Source organism: Apostichopus japonicus, chromosome 11, assembly GCF_037975245.1.
Source record: "Apostichopus japonicus isolate 1M-3 chromosome 11, ASM3797524v1, whole genome shotgun sequence".
In the NCBI taxonomy this organism is placed as follows: domain Eukaryota; kingdom Metazoa; phylum Echinodermata; class Holothuroidea; order Aspidochirotida; family Stichopodidae; genus Apostichopus; species Apostichopus japonicus.
Window position 1 is genome coordinate 25,234,400 of NC_092571.1, and position 16,519 is coordinate 25,250,918.

The 16,519-nt window shown below is 37.7% G+C and overlaps 2 protein-coding genes across 3 annotated transcripts in view; both read right to left on the reverse strand.

The window, feature by feature from the left end:
• The window catches only part of LOC139975752 (uncharacterized), a 76,893-nt gene that overhangs the window by 48,046 nt on the left and 12,328 nt on the right, over positions 1-16,519 (reverse strand). The window contains exon 4 of one of the 2 annotated variants that reach the window (XM_071983887.1): positions 151-5,223. The exons of the other annotated variant lie outside the window; for it this stretch is intronic. Coding sequence (XP_071839988.1) covers positions 5,113-5,223 — 111 coding nt within the window. The 3' untranslated portion in view covers positions 151-5,112. Of the gene's footprint in view, positions 1-150; positions 5,224-16,519 lie in introns of those variants that run through there. 2 annotated transcript variants of the gene reach the window in all.
• Positions 151-3,651, reverse strand: LOC139975753 (uncharacterized). The gene is made up of 2 exons (XM_071983888.1): positions 3,076-3,651; positions 151-2,313 (listed from the first exon to the last, which is right to left on the reverse strand). The coding sequence occupies exons 1-2, from the start codon at positions 3,368-3,370 to the stop codon at positions 1,967-1,969; spliced, it is 642 nt and encodes a 213-aa protein (XP_071839989.1). The 5' UTR covers positions 3,371-3,651; the 3' UTR covers positions 151-1,966.

Sequence of the window (16,519 nt, forward strand, 5' to 3'; positions counted from 1 at the left end):
TGGATGGATGGATGGATGGATGGATGGATGGATGGATGGATGGATGGATGGATGGATGGATGGATGGATGGATGGATGGATGGATGGATGGATGGATGGATGGATGGATGGATGGATGGATGGATGGATGGATGGATGGATGGATGGATGGATGGATGGATGGATGGATGGATGGATGGATGGATGGATGGATGGATGGATGGATGGATGGATGGATGGATGGATGGATGGATGGATGGATGGATGGATAGATAGATAGATAGATAGATAGAAAATTTGTCGCCCTGCAGCAAAACACATAAAAATTAAAGTTATAAAGATACATTCAGAATACAGTAAAATATTAGTATAAACAAAACACAGAGAAGTTGAATGAAAAGGTAAGAATATCAACAACAACAATATCCATACATGTGAGAAAAATATACACATTTATACATATATAAACAAGATTATAAAACAAAAGAAACCTATCTAACAGCCCTCAGGTTGAAAAAAGAAACAGAATTGGGTACAAAAGAAAACCTGAATCTGTTATGCTTAGACCGTGGCATGCGAAGTCTGCTGCCTGAACGGCAGAATACATAGTTTTCGAAAAGAGGATGTGTATGGTCTTTTAATATTCCATGGGTTTTCTGGTGCACCATATCAATGTAGAGTTCATAAATAGTTTTTAAACCAATATCCCTCCCAATAGTACGGCTGGCAGCCCTTACAACCTTCTCTAATTTAATCGAAGAATCCTTTGTAAGCAGCCCGTAAAAACATATAATACTAAAAGTCAGCACGCTTTGTATCACTGACTGGTAAAAAAGTAAAAGAATAGTGTTGTCGACATTAAAATATTTCAGTTTAGGTAAAAAGTACAATCGTTGGCAAGCTTTTGATCTAATTGCATCAACCTGGTCTTTGAAGTTAAGTTTACAGTCAATGATAGTACCTAGATATTTATAGTGGTGCACCTTTTCGACAATCTCATCATTAACCCTGATTTGAGCATGATCATGTGGCTGTTTTCTGAAGTCAAATACTATCTCCTTAGTTTTTTTGCCATTCAATTTTAGGTAGTTTTGGTTGCACCAAGTAACAAAATCCTCGATTTCCTTCTCATACGGAGCAACAACATCGTTGTGCAGGTAACCGGTTATCACTGTATCATCAGCATATTTAATAATAGAACAGACATCGTGTTTACTTCTGCAATCGTTAGTGTATAAGCAGAAACGGACAGGAGATAGACAGCATCCCTGAGGGGCACCAGTACTAACGGATCGAACATCAGAGCAAATGCCATTTAATTTAACAAACTGTGGTCTGTCTCTTAAATAGTTTAAGATCCACAACAGTAACCTGCAATTTACACCCATAGCTAACAGTTTATTAATTAATAAGTGCGGCTGAATGGAGTTGAAGGCACTCGAAAAGTCAACAAATGTAGCCCTAACAAAAGAATTTGGAGTTTCCAAGTGTTGAAAAATTTTATGCAAAAACAATAGGACTGCGTCATGAACACTTCTATTAGCTCTATATGCAAATTGCATGGGATCTATGGTAACGCCACTCTCATTTAACAAAGTCCTAAGGATAAGTTATTCGAGACATTTCATTACGGTAGAAGTAAGTGCCACTGGACGATAATCATTTAAGGTAATGACTGTACGTGATTTTGGAACTGGGGTGATTGCAGATGTTTTCCAAATAACAGGAATCAAAGGTTTGTACCCCGTGTTTGCTCTATGACATAACAAATCGACGAAATTGCAGCCCCTGTTACCACCTTCCACGGACCGCGATGTCTCCCAAACTGAGCAAGATTTCCTTGAGACATTTGACGAAGTTGAACCTTACAAACAACATATTTATTATATTTAGGTACAGCATATGTTACCGTTTACCGATCTCCTTCGTTACTTTTTAAGCCAATAACAAAATATATTTGTTAAGGTTATTCGTTCATCTAGATGGATTATGCTACTGAATTATGTTCTTGGTAAGCATCGTTATCGACCACGACGGCTCCATATTCAAGCATATCGGAAGACAGATGTTCAGCGTCTTTTGTAAGTTCCATGTAGGAGGAATCTGCGGGTCCTTTTTCGTCCTGATCTCCATCTCTCCTGGTGTCATCTGATTGTACGCTTGTCGCATAGTAGTATGGGTCGTCATTTGCCTCTGACGTTTGAGTGATAGTCATTTCAACGTCACGTTTACTGGCAGCCGTCTCTTGGTGGTCAGGCTCGTCAGTTTTACTGGCAGCCGTCTTTTGGCGGTCAGGATATACTCGTTGGTATATGAAGAAACCAGTTGTAATCGCTAAAATAATACAAATGATGACCAAAATCACTATGATCGTAATGAAAGGCGTTAATGTAACATGATCATTTTCTTCGATAACAACGGATGTTATATTCTTCGCAGTGGCTGTGGCGAGGTGCCCTGCCCTATGTGTCGAACACGAAACAAACTTTAATCCCTGAACTCCGTCAGGAATCACAAGCAGTGACGAGTTGGTATATTGTGTTATAACGTAGGACCTATTGAAAAAGGACCCGGGTGCTACTGGAACAATTTTGTCGTTATCGTCAAATTGAACATACCATGAGATGTATTCCGTGGGCACGTTGGTCTGACATGTATATTCTCTGTTGTCATGAGAACTATTAGACAAAGTTGTTGGTGAGATTGAAACAGTTAAACTGTTTTCGAGCTCGTAAACTTGGATGGTACAGCTTTCGGTGGAATTCCTACGTTTACAATTTATGCCCTGCTCTCCCGAGGTATTCACTCGTATGTAATTCGATAACACAAGTGAACCCATAAAACCGTGTCTTTGGTCAGCTCCAAGTCTTAAGCTCTCCGAAGAGGCCATGTTAAAGTCAATATTTCTACGAGCTGTGCACAAGATTGGAACAATTTCATGTATTATGTAGGATTTATCAGAAATTACTGGGAAGCAATGTATATTTTCGTTTGGTTTTATATGATGAATTATAACATCATTAATCACGACCTTTGCAAACGGAACATTATTTAAAATAATCTCACACGATAAGTTTGAGGTTGCGAATGGCTTACCGTTCCAAATTAATTGACTACTGTTTTGACTCTCAAGTACATTGTCACCATCTCGCAAAGTTATCCGAGTATCCGTTGAGTCATCGTCCTGAACTGTAGTGGTGCATCCTATAAGTATATCGTTATTCCCCACGACTACGAACTCCTTGACATCCACTTGGTAAACGTTAGGGCTCTGGTACAGAAAAAGTCTCACGGGTGCTTCACAGCAAATGGATTGAGTGCAGAAGAATACGGCGTAAATGAATGTGACATAATGAAGGTAAGTGCACGCATCCATACCGACGAAATTCATATTGCTACCGATAGAAGAAATATTCCTTTACCGTTGTGAATCTTCGATCATCAATCCGACCAGTTTTTGTTTCAATTGTGTTGATTAAGTCATTCAATGATGATGATGAACTGATCAGTGAAGTTAGGCCAACATAATCCTGTCCTGGATTCTTAATATGCCTCACATGAATAGAAAGGTATTAACTAATATATCGCAGAGGTCTGTTCGATGATGTTGTGTATAGGTGTGCAGGCTTTTTGAGAGTCGTGTCAACCACGCGTCAGGATGCAGTTCTGGTTAGTGCAAATACTTCCTTGTACACACAAGCAAAGACCAAAAACAAAACAAACTCAAAATTGAAACCGTTTGAACTTTTTTTTTTAAAGCAAGTGGTGGAAGTGACTTGCATTTAACAGGCTACGTCCATTTACGTCATTTCACGTGATTAATCTGTAATACAACTAATTAGGAAGGTCTCTGAATATGGTTAGTCACTTGCGTGCAGACATTTTTTTCAGTGGCGTAGGAAGGTACTTTTGAGTGGGGGGGGCTGAAGACTGATGGCCGGCCTGGGGGAGGGGTCTAAGGGGAGGGGGTTCCCCCTCCCCTTTGGATTTTTTTGCATTTCCAGGTGGCCTCAGATGCAATTTGGTGCAATATAGCACACTTCAACACCCACTCCATTTTGTAAAGAATTTTGCATTTTCTCCTGGCATTAGATGCAATTTGGTGCTTCAAATGAGATTTTTTGCTCATTTGGAAATGAAAAAGGGGTTTTCTGACTTGCGGAGCGGGGGGGGGGGGGCGGAACGATACTTCCGCCCCCATATTTTTCACTGGGGGGCTGGCGCCCCCCAGCCCCCCCGGTTCCTACGCCCTTGCATTTTTTCAATTGAAATGGGATTGTATGGATTAACATCTAGGTATATACTGAGTAGCCAACGGTCATCATCAATTTGGCATTACAGGAGCATTCGAGATTTTAAGAAAGTTTCGATTATAGGAACATTACTAGAACTCAATTTTGTTTCCGTACACTATGACATATCAATACTTTAATTCTAAGTTAATCCTTCAGAGGAGGGTTGCTTCCGTGCAATATTCTTAAGGAGACCACTTAATTGTGTCCCATACACCAGCAGTCAGCAAATTATTATCTTTGGGCCTTTTGGTTAAAATCATGTGTAATATCTGTTCCCTTTCGAGGGGAATGGGAATGCACACCCGACGATGATCACACAGTCACAATCCCGATGCAAGGGGACTGGGGTTGAGAGCGGATCAGTCGTTCGGTAGTTTGGTTTTCGTGCCCAGGTTCTTTCCTGGGCGACTTTTTCTTAAAAAGTAACATCGTTGGGCCGTGGAAGTTTTCCAAACGTCGGACATCTTATGTACAGTTTGCGGCACCTTGTGGATGGAAATCCAAAGTAAAGTTAATGTTTAAAAATCCAGTCTAGTCCAAGCTAGCGTTCATGAACCCGGAGCAACGATTTATGAGGGGTAGGGATCTGGTGGCTCAATTAACAAGTGATTTCCTTGGGTCGTAACAGCTTGCGGACAGATATTCTATACTTTCTATATACCTGTTATTTTCGTATCAACACCTATAGTATTGATTTATCAGTGAAAGGATTACATCCCCTCACATCTTCTGATTCCGCATAAGAAGCTCCCACCTCGTCGTATAGGCTGCAGCTTCCATCTTGTCGTATAGGCTGCAGCTTCCACCTTGTCATTAGCTCCACCTTAATTGTCATTAGCTACAGCTCCCACCTCGTCGTATAGGCTGCAGCTTCCATCTCGTCGTATAGGCTGCAGCTTCCATTTCGTCGTAGGCATCGGAGGGGGGGGGGGTCGTTGTCCCCATTGTCCTGCAAAGGAGGAATGCCAACTACAAAACACTCCCTGTCTGTAGCATTAAGCTTTCTAACAATTCTATAAAAGGCCAAATAAACATGGAGGGCAACAAAAATCACCAATCCAAATGCAATAGCATCAATCAATGCAGTATACGACACGAAAAGACAACATAACTCCTCGTTTACATTCCTTAAACAATAAGCTGTTGCCTCCGCAACAAATATAGACTGAGCTGAACTATAAAACTGGTCACAGAAATAAGCATCAATATTTGAAGTGCTTAATGAAGTTCTTGTCATAATGTTATTACAGTAGCCTGTACACAGAGTAAACTATGTCAACTTTTACTCATTTGCTCTCAATTAGAGTGTAGTTACCAAGTAAAATTAACACATGTAGAATCACACAAAGTAACAGAAAGGCCGAACATCACCCAAGCCTTTTGTGCATGAATCTAGGTTGATAGTTACTAATGACCGAGGTTATGTCACTTTAAAAATCGCAAGTTTTAAGTTTTCCAATCAAGATATGGATATCAGATTAGACCTACATTAAGTTCTTTTAATTAACTAAGGAATGAAATATCGGAAATTCACTGATCTACCCTATATGTAATGTTATACTGTTGACCAAAAAACATTTCACGAATACTACTAATAGGTATACTGAAGAACATGAGCTCAGCACTTTCAAAGTTTCGAATGTGGCTGGCATGAAGAAATAGCAAATGAAAGAGAAAGTCTATTAATTGGCATAAAAAGTGTAAAGGTCTAACAATTCCCATCAAATTATATTCTCCAGTTGAATCTGATGTTATTCCTGGCAAAAATATACAAGTCGGTCACATATACATGACTTTCACACAAAACAGATACAATGTTTATCGAACATGCCGTGAAAATATGAGTGTTTGTTTCCATGTGAATTCCAAACGATTTTGATAGAAACATATGCCAACAGAAGGAATATATTTCATAGCAATGTTAAAATTAATATAATGATGCAAAAATCTGTGTTCTTTTCCACTGTTTTATGACGAGGCGGGATTATGATCACTATTAAAGCAATGTGTATTCAGACGTCGCTAACATGGGCAAAATGACGGTTACCTAACGCTCGAAATTCCAGAGACGAAGATGATTGGTGAATAGTTTCTCACGGATCATGAAACAATTATCTCTATTTGTGGGTAAAACGAGAATGGAAACCAAGGTACTTGAATGAACCCAAGGCACTTCTTGAAAAATTAACTGAAATAGCGCCACGGTATAGCTCTACTAACGGCAATCGACATTTGGTGCGTCGCATGTATTAACCAAATAGCCAATGTGAATTCATTGACATAATGCATTGCATGTAGAGAAAGACCATGTTAACAAAGACTGAATGTAAACGGACTGAACAGATGAGTTTTAATATCTTTCGGTAATAAAACATACTTTCAAATTCAATGTTAGACTCAACATTGGTGACAGTACATCGCGATGTGGTAGTTATAGTATTGACAATTAAATAGGTTAATTGAATGAGAACACATCTCCAAGTGGTGTGTAGTTCGATCTCATCATGAAATTCACGAAATTTAAGTAATATATATATATTTTTTTTACAAATCCTCCTTAATGACTCTTTATGACTATCCTGTAATTCCGTAAACGTCATTGGTGATTACTAGAGCCCCCTCACTAAGAATAGCTGTGGATAAGTTATTACCGACTGGCTGGTCCCGTACACTGCCCTCATGCACAACCATCTCGACTCTCGACCGATCGACTTCTTGACCTCTCGACTTTACACAAGTGGCGTACAATTGACCACTAGTTTGCTCAATGTTCCTTGAAGGTGACCCTTCCCTTTTGCAGCAATCCGCCAAAGCTGACAACTTTAGTTGTCTTTTGCTCTTATAGAGGATCAAGTACACATTGAATGCCGCACTCAATATGAAGAGTATTAGAACAATAATAATAATAATAATAACCACCAAGCCATTAGTCGTTCCGTTAGCAGGATCAGGGAGCTTCTCAGTTTCATTCTTTATGTTATAAGTAATTGCTTCTGTAAAACGACCTGCTCTCTCTGTTCGACATGAAACAGAAATGATTTCACTCTCGTTCCCTTGGAATTGTAGTTCTGAATAGTTCAAATGATGTGTAATGTTAGAATTAACTGTAGAGTTACCATACCCATTTAATGCGTCCCCGTAGCGGGTCTGCACGCTCCACGAAATTAGCTCGGTCGGGACATTACTCTCACAATGAAAGGTTACTGATTTCATCGAATCGATAGTAAAATTTTCTGGTGTTATTATCACGTTCGCTGTATTCTCAAAATGCAGTGATTTCGATTTAACAGTACAGATAGCTGTTTTTTTCATTGTATTGTTGCATTTGAATTTCTGTACATCTGCTTTCGACTGGACGGTCATATAATTTGAGAGAAAACGCGTGGACTCACTAAGTCTACCATGTACGTCATTACTAAGTAGACTCCCCTTTACAGGAACCCATTTTGTAAATTTTTCTCCTATACAAGTAATGCCAATAACTTCTCCTAGTAAATACGAACCGTGGGTATTATTAGGTAAGCAACTGCCATTGTACACATGATACAGTTTAATATCTGAGCCACTAACATTCATGAGTAAATTGTCCTTTCTTAAAAGCATGTCGCAGTTGATATACGCTGGCAAAGTTAGGTTTACTTTCCAATATGACGATCCGTTCTGTAAAGATGATCCTCCGAGCATTGTACCATTACTGCGTAAGGCTACAGTGGCATTGGTATCCATGGGCACATTTCTCACTCCGCAGCCTATGGTAAGGTTTTGGCTGTCCCCAACCACTGCATATTCCTTGATATTCACTTTCAAAAATCGAGGATCGTAAAAGTTAACTGTGACAATTGGTTCAGCTAAGGAAAGTTGATGAACGGAAAAACACATCGAAGTACAAAATACTTTGATGAATGAACAGAAAACTAAAACGATGGAATCCATTTTGAACGAATAACAAACCGGTATTGCTGAGCCACTCACAATTTATTGTCTAATTTGAAGGTTGAGTGCATGCGACTAATTAACAACTAACTATTTTTAGGCCGGAATCAATCTTCCAATTTCTCTCTCTCTCGGTATGTGTTGGCTTTGATCACAAGTATACTGTATATTGATAAGAACAAGATTAATATCTGCCTATAACTTTGGCTTTTTCGAAAAGTCACGTCAAAAGCGTGTTCACTGTTTCAATAGAATACTGTGTGCATAAAGAACAACTGCAAAATTTCTGCTACGAGAAAATCCAACCCACGAGTTCCGTCAGTTTTAAATTTGTTACTACTCTTTAAAAGAATCATGCCGTATGTTGCTACTAGGGAGTTAGGTCATTTCCTTTGGAGCGGCATTAAAATCAACATTATAACTATAAATAGTTTGTATGACACACAGTTTGTTTGTATGTCACGCGGCCTTAACTTAAAAAACACGTACCCAGCCGATTGGCAATATAACTTCCTTGTTCTCTTTACTAAGCCTCCTAAAGAATGTTTATTTTTACGGATGGTATATCATTATTGAAAAGCTTAGTTTTCTTTCTTCCTCTGCTAGCGATAATGTGTACATTATAAACAAACATATTGTAACGCTAACTCAGTCTAAGATTCTGGGGCGTCCAAATATTCCCTGCTGAGGACTGGTGGTGGTATGGAAACAAATGCGGCTTGGATGGTTGTATGTTAGTAAACGACGAGCCTTAAATCTCGCAATTACATGCAAAAGATATAACACATAGATAGATAAACGAGTAAAGAACAAGCGCTGTGTAGATTTCGCAATCTATTACTATAACCAGCCACGGTACAAACAATACATCGGCACGAAGCCCTCAAAAATAGGTAGAAAACATGCACTTAACGATAATGGTCACAAACGAGGTCTCAATACCGAAGTAGAGTCCTATAACGATACGTACAAAAGTGTATAAAAGACGAATACAAGACAGATACAAGTACGACCACAATGGTCGGAGCCAGGGCTACTACCGAACCGAACGATTCAGATCGGGAGCGAAGACTGGTCACAAGTCTTGAGGTCTGCTTCAGCTGAGCTGGTGAGCAGACATCACGTGACCTGTAATATTACGTAATGTAGCCTACGACATATAGAGGGCGACATATATGATGACCAACGGCATCACAATATATATTTGATAATTTACTTGACACGAAATTGTCAGACATTCGCACCAGCCGCTAGGGTAATGAATTTATATTTCCTCGTTGCTTTTAATATGCTTACTACAATTAAGTTACCATTACTGACGGTAGATCAGCGCAGTTGCGCAGTTTCTCTGCGACGCTTTTCCTTTCTCTTCTATAAAAAGGTGTACAGTATACTGTAAGATAAAAAACATGCAATTTTACAACTCATTTCTATATGATAATCATATCAACCTCCACCCCACCCCCCCCCCCTCCCACCCCCATTCTAAACAAGGCAGTTTAGCTAGTAATTAAATGAAGACGGGGTGAAGTTTAACCAATCTGCACTCTTTTTTAAAAAAATAGAGGTAGAAGTGGTTGTTACCCTTTTTATCGCTGGAAACGAATGAAACATTTGTTCATCTAATGGTGACTACATCCGTGATAATATCTCTACAATTATTCTTGTAGGACACGAAAACAATTGGATGTCAATACTGTATCATACGTTAATGATTATATGTATCCTTTATGCTATCTCCTCTGATTGATGATGATGTTTGTATCATATCAGTATAACAGTTAAATATCAATATTTAATGACATTCTAAGGATCGTATCTCTGCTATCCTGTGCTATCTTCTATGACACTGAACCACAGTGTATGAGAAACCTATTGCACGATTATGAAAATGAAGGTAAAGATCAAATTTATTTCCGTAATCCAAACAGTCATTGTCTTATATGTCGTACTGTAGGCCTATAGGCGAATGACTGAGGGGGGGGGAGGGGAGGGAGGGAGGTGAGGGAGGGGAGGGGATGGATCCATGACTTCCCCCTCCATCGTCAGTCGGAGAAGGAGGAGACTAGACCACTTGTCAAGGCCCAGGATGCTCGGAGATATATATATATATATATATATATATATATATATCTATACATATATATGCATATATATAAATATTTATTATTTAATAATATTGATTTCGAACAATGATTTGTGCCCGAATCAACAAACCATTGTGATGTATCCGACACTAAGCCTATATATATATATATATATATATATATATATATATATATATATATATATATATATATATACATACATATACATGTACATATACATATATATATATACATATACATATATATATATATACACATATATATATATATATATATATATATATATATATATATATATATAAATATATATATATATATATATATATATATATATATATATATATATATATATATATATATATGACTAACATTTCTTTACCTTTCTTAAGTATATTTATGATAGTGTGGTTTATACATCTGATATTAATAACGTCGGCGTGTGTGTCTTCCGCTAGCATATTGAGAAGGCCGCACTTCAATCAGTGTTGCACAAACATATGACGTCCAGCTTGTACACGCAACAGCGTTAATGCTTTTGTTAATGGTTCGTTTAGACTTGACTCCAGTGGATTCCAGGCTTCTACAAAACACATTTGGTTCCTTTATTCCTGGACTACAACTCCATTGTGTACACACACACAAGCGGAAAGTGTCATGTCGCGATAGTTTCATTATGACCTATTGTCAATCACATAACATCTCTATAAATGCCTTTGGCAACGTGTTATGTATTACCAGCATTATAATTGACTTAAAAGGCTGTTTCGGTTAGGTCTAGGAAACTGTTGCTAACTTGTAATAAAAAGTCCGACTGCAACAGTGCTTAAATGCCGTTTTACGTAGCAATTATGTATTCAACTTGAAAGGTGACAGGTGTGATGTCAAAGTTAATGTAAACACGTCTCGTTTGACTTTATTTTATTGAACTTGGATTGGATAGGTTCCAACTTACCCGAGAGAATATAGTGTATTCATATACACTATATGCATCTCGAATTATGGCGTTATAAACTGTTGAAATATCAGTGGCTCAAGGACGCCATGTAGGAATTGGTTACGAATTTCACCAGGATGGTACTAAAAATGTGTACCTCTTTCGTCAGTCAAAATTAAAATAAATTAATTCCTTTTAAAATCGATGAACAAGATTTGCAGCACAAATCGTGATGATTATAATTACAAACCTGACAGATCACATGAGCTATGATGTTTTGTTTGGGGATGGAGGGGGGGGGGGAGGGGGGGGTGTAACTGATTTTCTTAGTCGTTCCGTGATGGAAAATGACCAACGTTCTCTTGCAGTACGTCGAAAGAGTTTGTACTGCCAGGTTATCATTGGATACCATTTTTACGTTCTCTGTTTTGTCTCACAAAGATGTAGAGAATGAAATATTCTTGAGATTTGAATTATTCACATGTTCCTTTTTTCTTCTTTTTCTTCTTCTTCTTCATCTTCGTCTTCTTTTCTTTGTTTGAGTTTGGTCATAAATATTGATGAACACTACAAAAATTGTTCTTAAATCCTCGTCGTAAATGCCTTTAGGTAGGAATTGTTTCGTATTCATGAACTGATGGGAAATGACGAACAGGCTCTGGTGGCGCTTCCAGAAACTGAGTTTGTAATTCTAGCTCACGACTGGAGACTTGCGTTACATTTGGGACGTGCCTCAATGCCATAGGGGTACGACCGGATGAATCTTCGTTGCCACCGCCGCGGCCATTCTCATCTTTAGGTTTCTTCCCCGATTTCTTACAGACACAGCATAGGATACCACAGGTAATAATAGATACAATCAACAACAGTGCAGTAGAGACCGCCAGACACAGGATCACGACAACTTTGTCATTACTGTCGTCTGAGCTGTTGATCCTAATAGTCGAGGATGCCGAAACAGATGTAGTGCCATCATTTAATCGAGATGAACAGGTGACGATAAAATCGTCAGGGACTGAAGGGAAATCGAGTCCTTCAATCGTAAGAATCGATTGTTTTGATGACGTGTTCACTTGAATCGATATCTGTCTTTCGATGAGAATTGTCAGATCATCATCAAATAATTCCTGACCCGTTTTCTTAGACTCCATTGACCAACGGAATGCTTGTGTGTCCGAAGATTCAAAATTACTGGTACATAGAAATTGGATTCCTGACCGATTGTAGGTGTCTTGAGAGAATATAACGTAGCCTGGATTGACGTTTATACCCAAATCTTTTGTAGGGTGTATCCCTGTTGCAACTACCGGAACAAGACTCTCAATATTTGTCTGAAACCGAAACTCTGAAGAAGAAATAATCGATGTACAGGTTAATCCTTGTTCATTTACAAGAAGCCGGGGAAAGGATATGCCTACGTGAAGTCCATTAACCTCAAAGGTGGTTACGTCCAGACCATAAAAAATTTCTTGTGGGCTATCAGGGAAGAGTACATTACCGCTCCCATCAACTTGTGCAACTATCTTATCACCCAGTGAAAGTAAGATCTCTGGTTTAAGAGGCGAATTAGTTTCACAGACCAAAGTTATTGAACTGTTCTGACTTTGCAAAAGTCGAGTAGAAATCGTCGGTTCTGCGAAAACTTGAAACGTCGACAAAGTCATAACAGAAAAGATGATTGCAGATAATTCCAGAATCTTCATAATGTTTTACTTTGAAAGGATAGTAGGCGAATCCGTTCACTAAAATATGTGGCGTAACTGTCCAATATGAAGCAACTAAATATGTAACGAAAACCGCAAGGGTTTGAAGCTGAACTATAATCTGACTGACATGTAACGACTATAGTGCTTACATTGAGCGGTACAGTGTATACACCTCCAATGCTTGTTTTGTGTGCTGAAGAGTGATAACCATAATAAAAGCTGTATTTTTCACGTTTAAGCCGCACAGACGGATATAGTTATTCGATATCGTTTACAGATAACGTTTCTAGCAATTCGAAGATATGAGATTGTAATGAATTACCTATATCGAATCAATCAGGCGTTACACTGTGGATTGAGACAAGTTTTATTTTAACTGTGATCAAAACATCAACAGGCAGCTAATTAACTTTACCCAAACAAAGACTGTTGGTTTTTTTGCGGTATTTTACAAAATATGGACTTACAATACTACAAGAATGCATACTGTCTATTTGAAGCAAAAAGTTGCCCATTCGCCATAAACCTACGAAATGTATACTACTACCATAGCGGAAGCACCCTACCTGTATAGGCCTTACACCGTTTGGCTTAACCGCTATTGTGTTCAATTGGTTATGATAATAATGAGCAGCAATGTTATCATTTTCAAGAAGAATTGGGAATATATGTTACGACTTAGGTGTACGCAAAAACATCAGGGACTTGCAAGGAGTGGAAGCAAGTGGGTATCTCTCCCTCCCCACATCTAACACACACACACACTGGTATTTGGGGTGGGGTGGGAGAGGGAAATAAATGTCATATTCCAAAGAAATTTCAGATACATTTGGGAAAAAATTCTCACACGTATGTTTTAACTTGGAAATCGCCAAGAGATAACAAGCAATATCTGCAGATTCTGCAGTTTCCTGAGCTTTTCCACTCCCTCCCTCCCCACCCCAACCACTGGAAGTCAAAAACAGTTTCCCGCCAACGTATTTACCCTGCTATATGCCTCTGGAGACTACATCACTGCTATATAATCATAAGTACAGTCACCAGCCGTTTCGACAAAAAACAAAATCCACGCAAGCATTAACCCGAACACTGAGCTTTCATCATAGATGTAGCGCTCCAAGTAGTTTGCATTTCTGCTATATACTATAATCCCAATTAAACGTCCAGTACATGGATGAGAATATAGTCTTCATACATAGTTTTCTTAGTAAGTGAACCCATGGGTACAGTCTGGGTATCATTGGTTAAACTCGGTGCATAGCATATAGTGCAATTATATGTGAGGGTTATAAAGGTTAGATATTGTACAAGCATAAGATGTTAAAAACTTGTGACGTGGATGTTATCGATATCTTAAAAGAAGATGGTTGCCTATCATAGTCAGATACCACTTCCTCACATTATTTACTTATTCGTTACTTTAATAATACATGTACTAAGCCTAGTTTATTATCTTCCATGACCTTTCGTTAACTACAAATCGCCATGAAAAACGTGTCTTTAAGGTTCTATAACAATAACGATCTCATTCCCCCTAATTCTTATTATGCAAAGTACGTAAGCTTGGCTGGGTTCTTCTGATATGAAAGTGAAGTATAGTTCACACGCACGTCTAAGTGTGAAAGTCACTTCAAGGTTTGTGTCTGCGTGCGTTGGAGTACATGCGTGTGCTTCTGTGTGTGTGTGCGCGCGTATGTGCGAAAAGCAACAAACATGTTCCAGATTTTAAACATCTGTTCCGAAAGCATTAACTCCTAGCAAAAATATGGAAAATATATGTTGCAAACTCAGCCATTTCTCCCTGTGTTTTTTTTTGGGGCATTTTGAAACTCGAGATCTTTATATGGTATTTAGTTGACTTTAGGAAGGATTCGAGGATACCGTCATGACAGGTGCACGGTGGCGCCATAAATGTTGTAAAATTGGATCTCGATGAATGTCTTTACTGAAATATGTTTGGAGGTGGGGAGGAGAGGGAAAGAGGAAATGCGAAAACAATCAAAGTATAATAACAGAGAATATTCCTGGCGTCGTTTATAATCGTTTCCTCCTGCTATAACACTGTATATTTATATGAGATTTTGTTACTATAATCTCAACTACTCATTAGTTAAATGAGAAACAGGCCCAACCATGATGATCAGTATTTATATATATATATATATATATATATATATATATATATATATGTATATATATATATATATATATATATATATGTATATATATATATATATATATATATATATATATACTTATAGTGAAAAAAAATATATATAAATATAGTGAATATATACATATATTCACTATATGTATATATAGTGAATGTGGATATGTATAGTGAATATATACATATATTCACTATATGTTTATATATATAGTGAATATATATATATATATATATATATATTTGTAGGAAATATATGTATATAGTTCATATATATATATATATATATATATATATATATATGTAGTGAATATATACATATATTCACTATATGTATATATATATTGTATATATAGTGAATATATTCACTATATATATAGTAAATATATATATATATATATAGTGAATATATATAAATATACATATATAGTGAATATACAGAAATTGTGAAAAGTAAAACAAAGAGAAAATGTCTCGGATTCTAGTATCACTCTGACATAACAGATTAAAACAATTGACAACCCAGCTATTAGATATCTCTTCTTTAGCTATTCGGGGAGCTATTCATTGTTCTTTACAACAGCCTTATATACGACTCTGTTCATTACAACGGCCTCTATCGTATGAGGATATACGATGATGGCTATGTCTGTATCTTCTTTTTCCTTTCTTAAAATCAACAATTATATGAAAATGCTTCTGTTAGGACATGTGAGTGACGAATGTTTCTAGAATCGAATGATATAAGGAATTACTGGTTGAATAACTCCGATGTTTGAAGGATAAGTTTAAACACTGAAAATGGTATTTTAATGTAACCTGCACTGAAACTGGAGGTTGCGTCTAATAGTCGTTAAACATGTACAACATATCATTTGCCATGACAGTCATTATATCGCTGATGCGTGATCAAATCCAGTATGTGTATGGCGTCAAACTTAAGCCTCTCCGCCCAACCCCCTCCCTTCCCAACCCCCCCCCCCCACACCCCCAACCTCCTTTTAGTCTTCGACTCATCTCTCCCACCAACCAAAAATCGAGAACAACAACTGAACTGGCAATCCACATTCCCGTTTCAAACCAATGAACGCTTCAAAACAGCTATTTTATAGTCGTATAGTCAAGACAAGCAAGGTCAAGTTCATTCAGTTGAAGCTCATCGGTGCACTTTATAGCTCAGATTTAAGTCGATTATTTGTCATCATTTGACGGAAACCTACCACTGTAACCTTAGAAACCAAACAAACAAACAAACAACTGCACACCTTCATCGTTGTTTTGAATTTAGTAAGATTTGTTTTGTATAAGCTTCGGCATGTCACAATCTTTTTTTAACCTTTTTGTGATGATAATATTACTTATCCGACCAAACTACACGATTTTCATTACCTTACACA

Bases quoted from the DNA above. Each gene is read 5' to 3' on its own strand.
- LOC139975753 (XM_071983888.1), bottom strand. From the start codon at position 3,370: ATGAATTTCGTCGGTATGGATGCGTGCACTTACCTTCATTATGTCACA. The intron at 2,314-3,075 runs GTAAGCCATTCG...GTATTATTTTAG, and splicing joins TAGTCAATTAATTTGGAACG to CGATTACAACTGGTTTCTTC.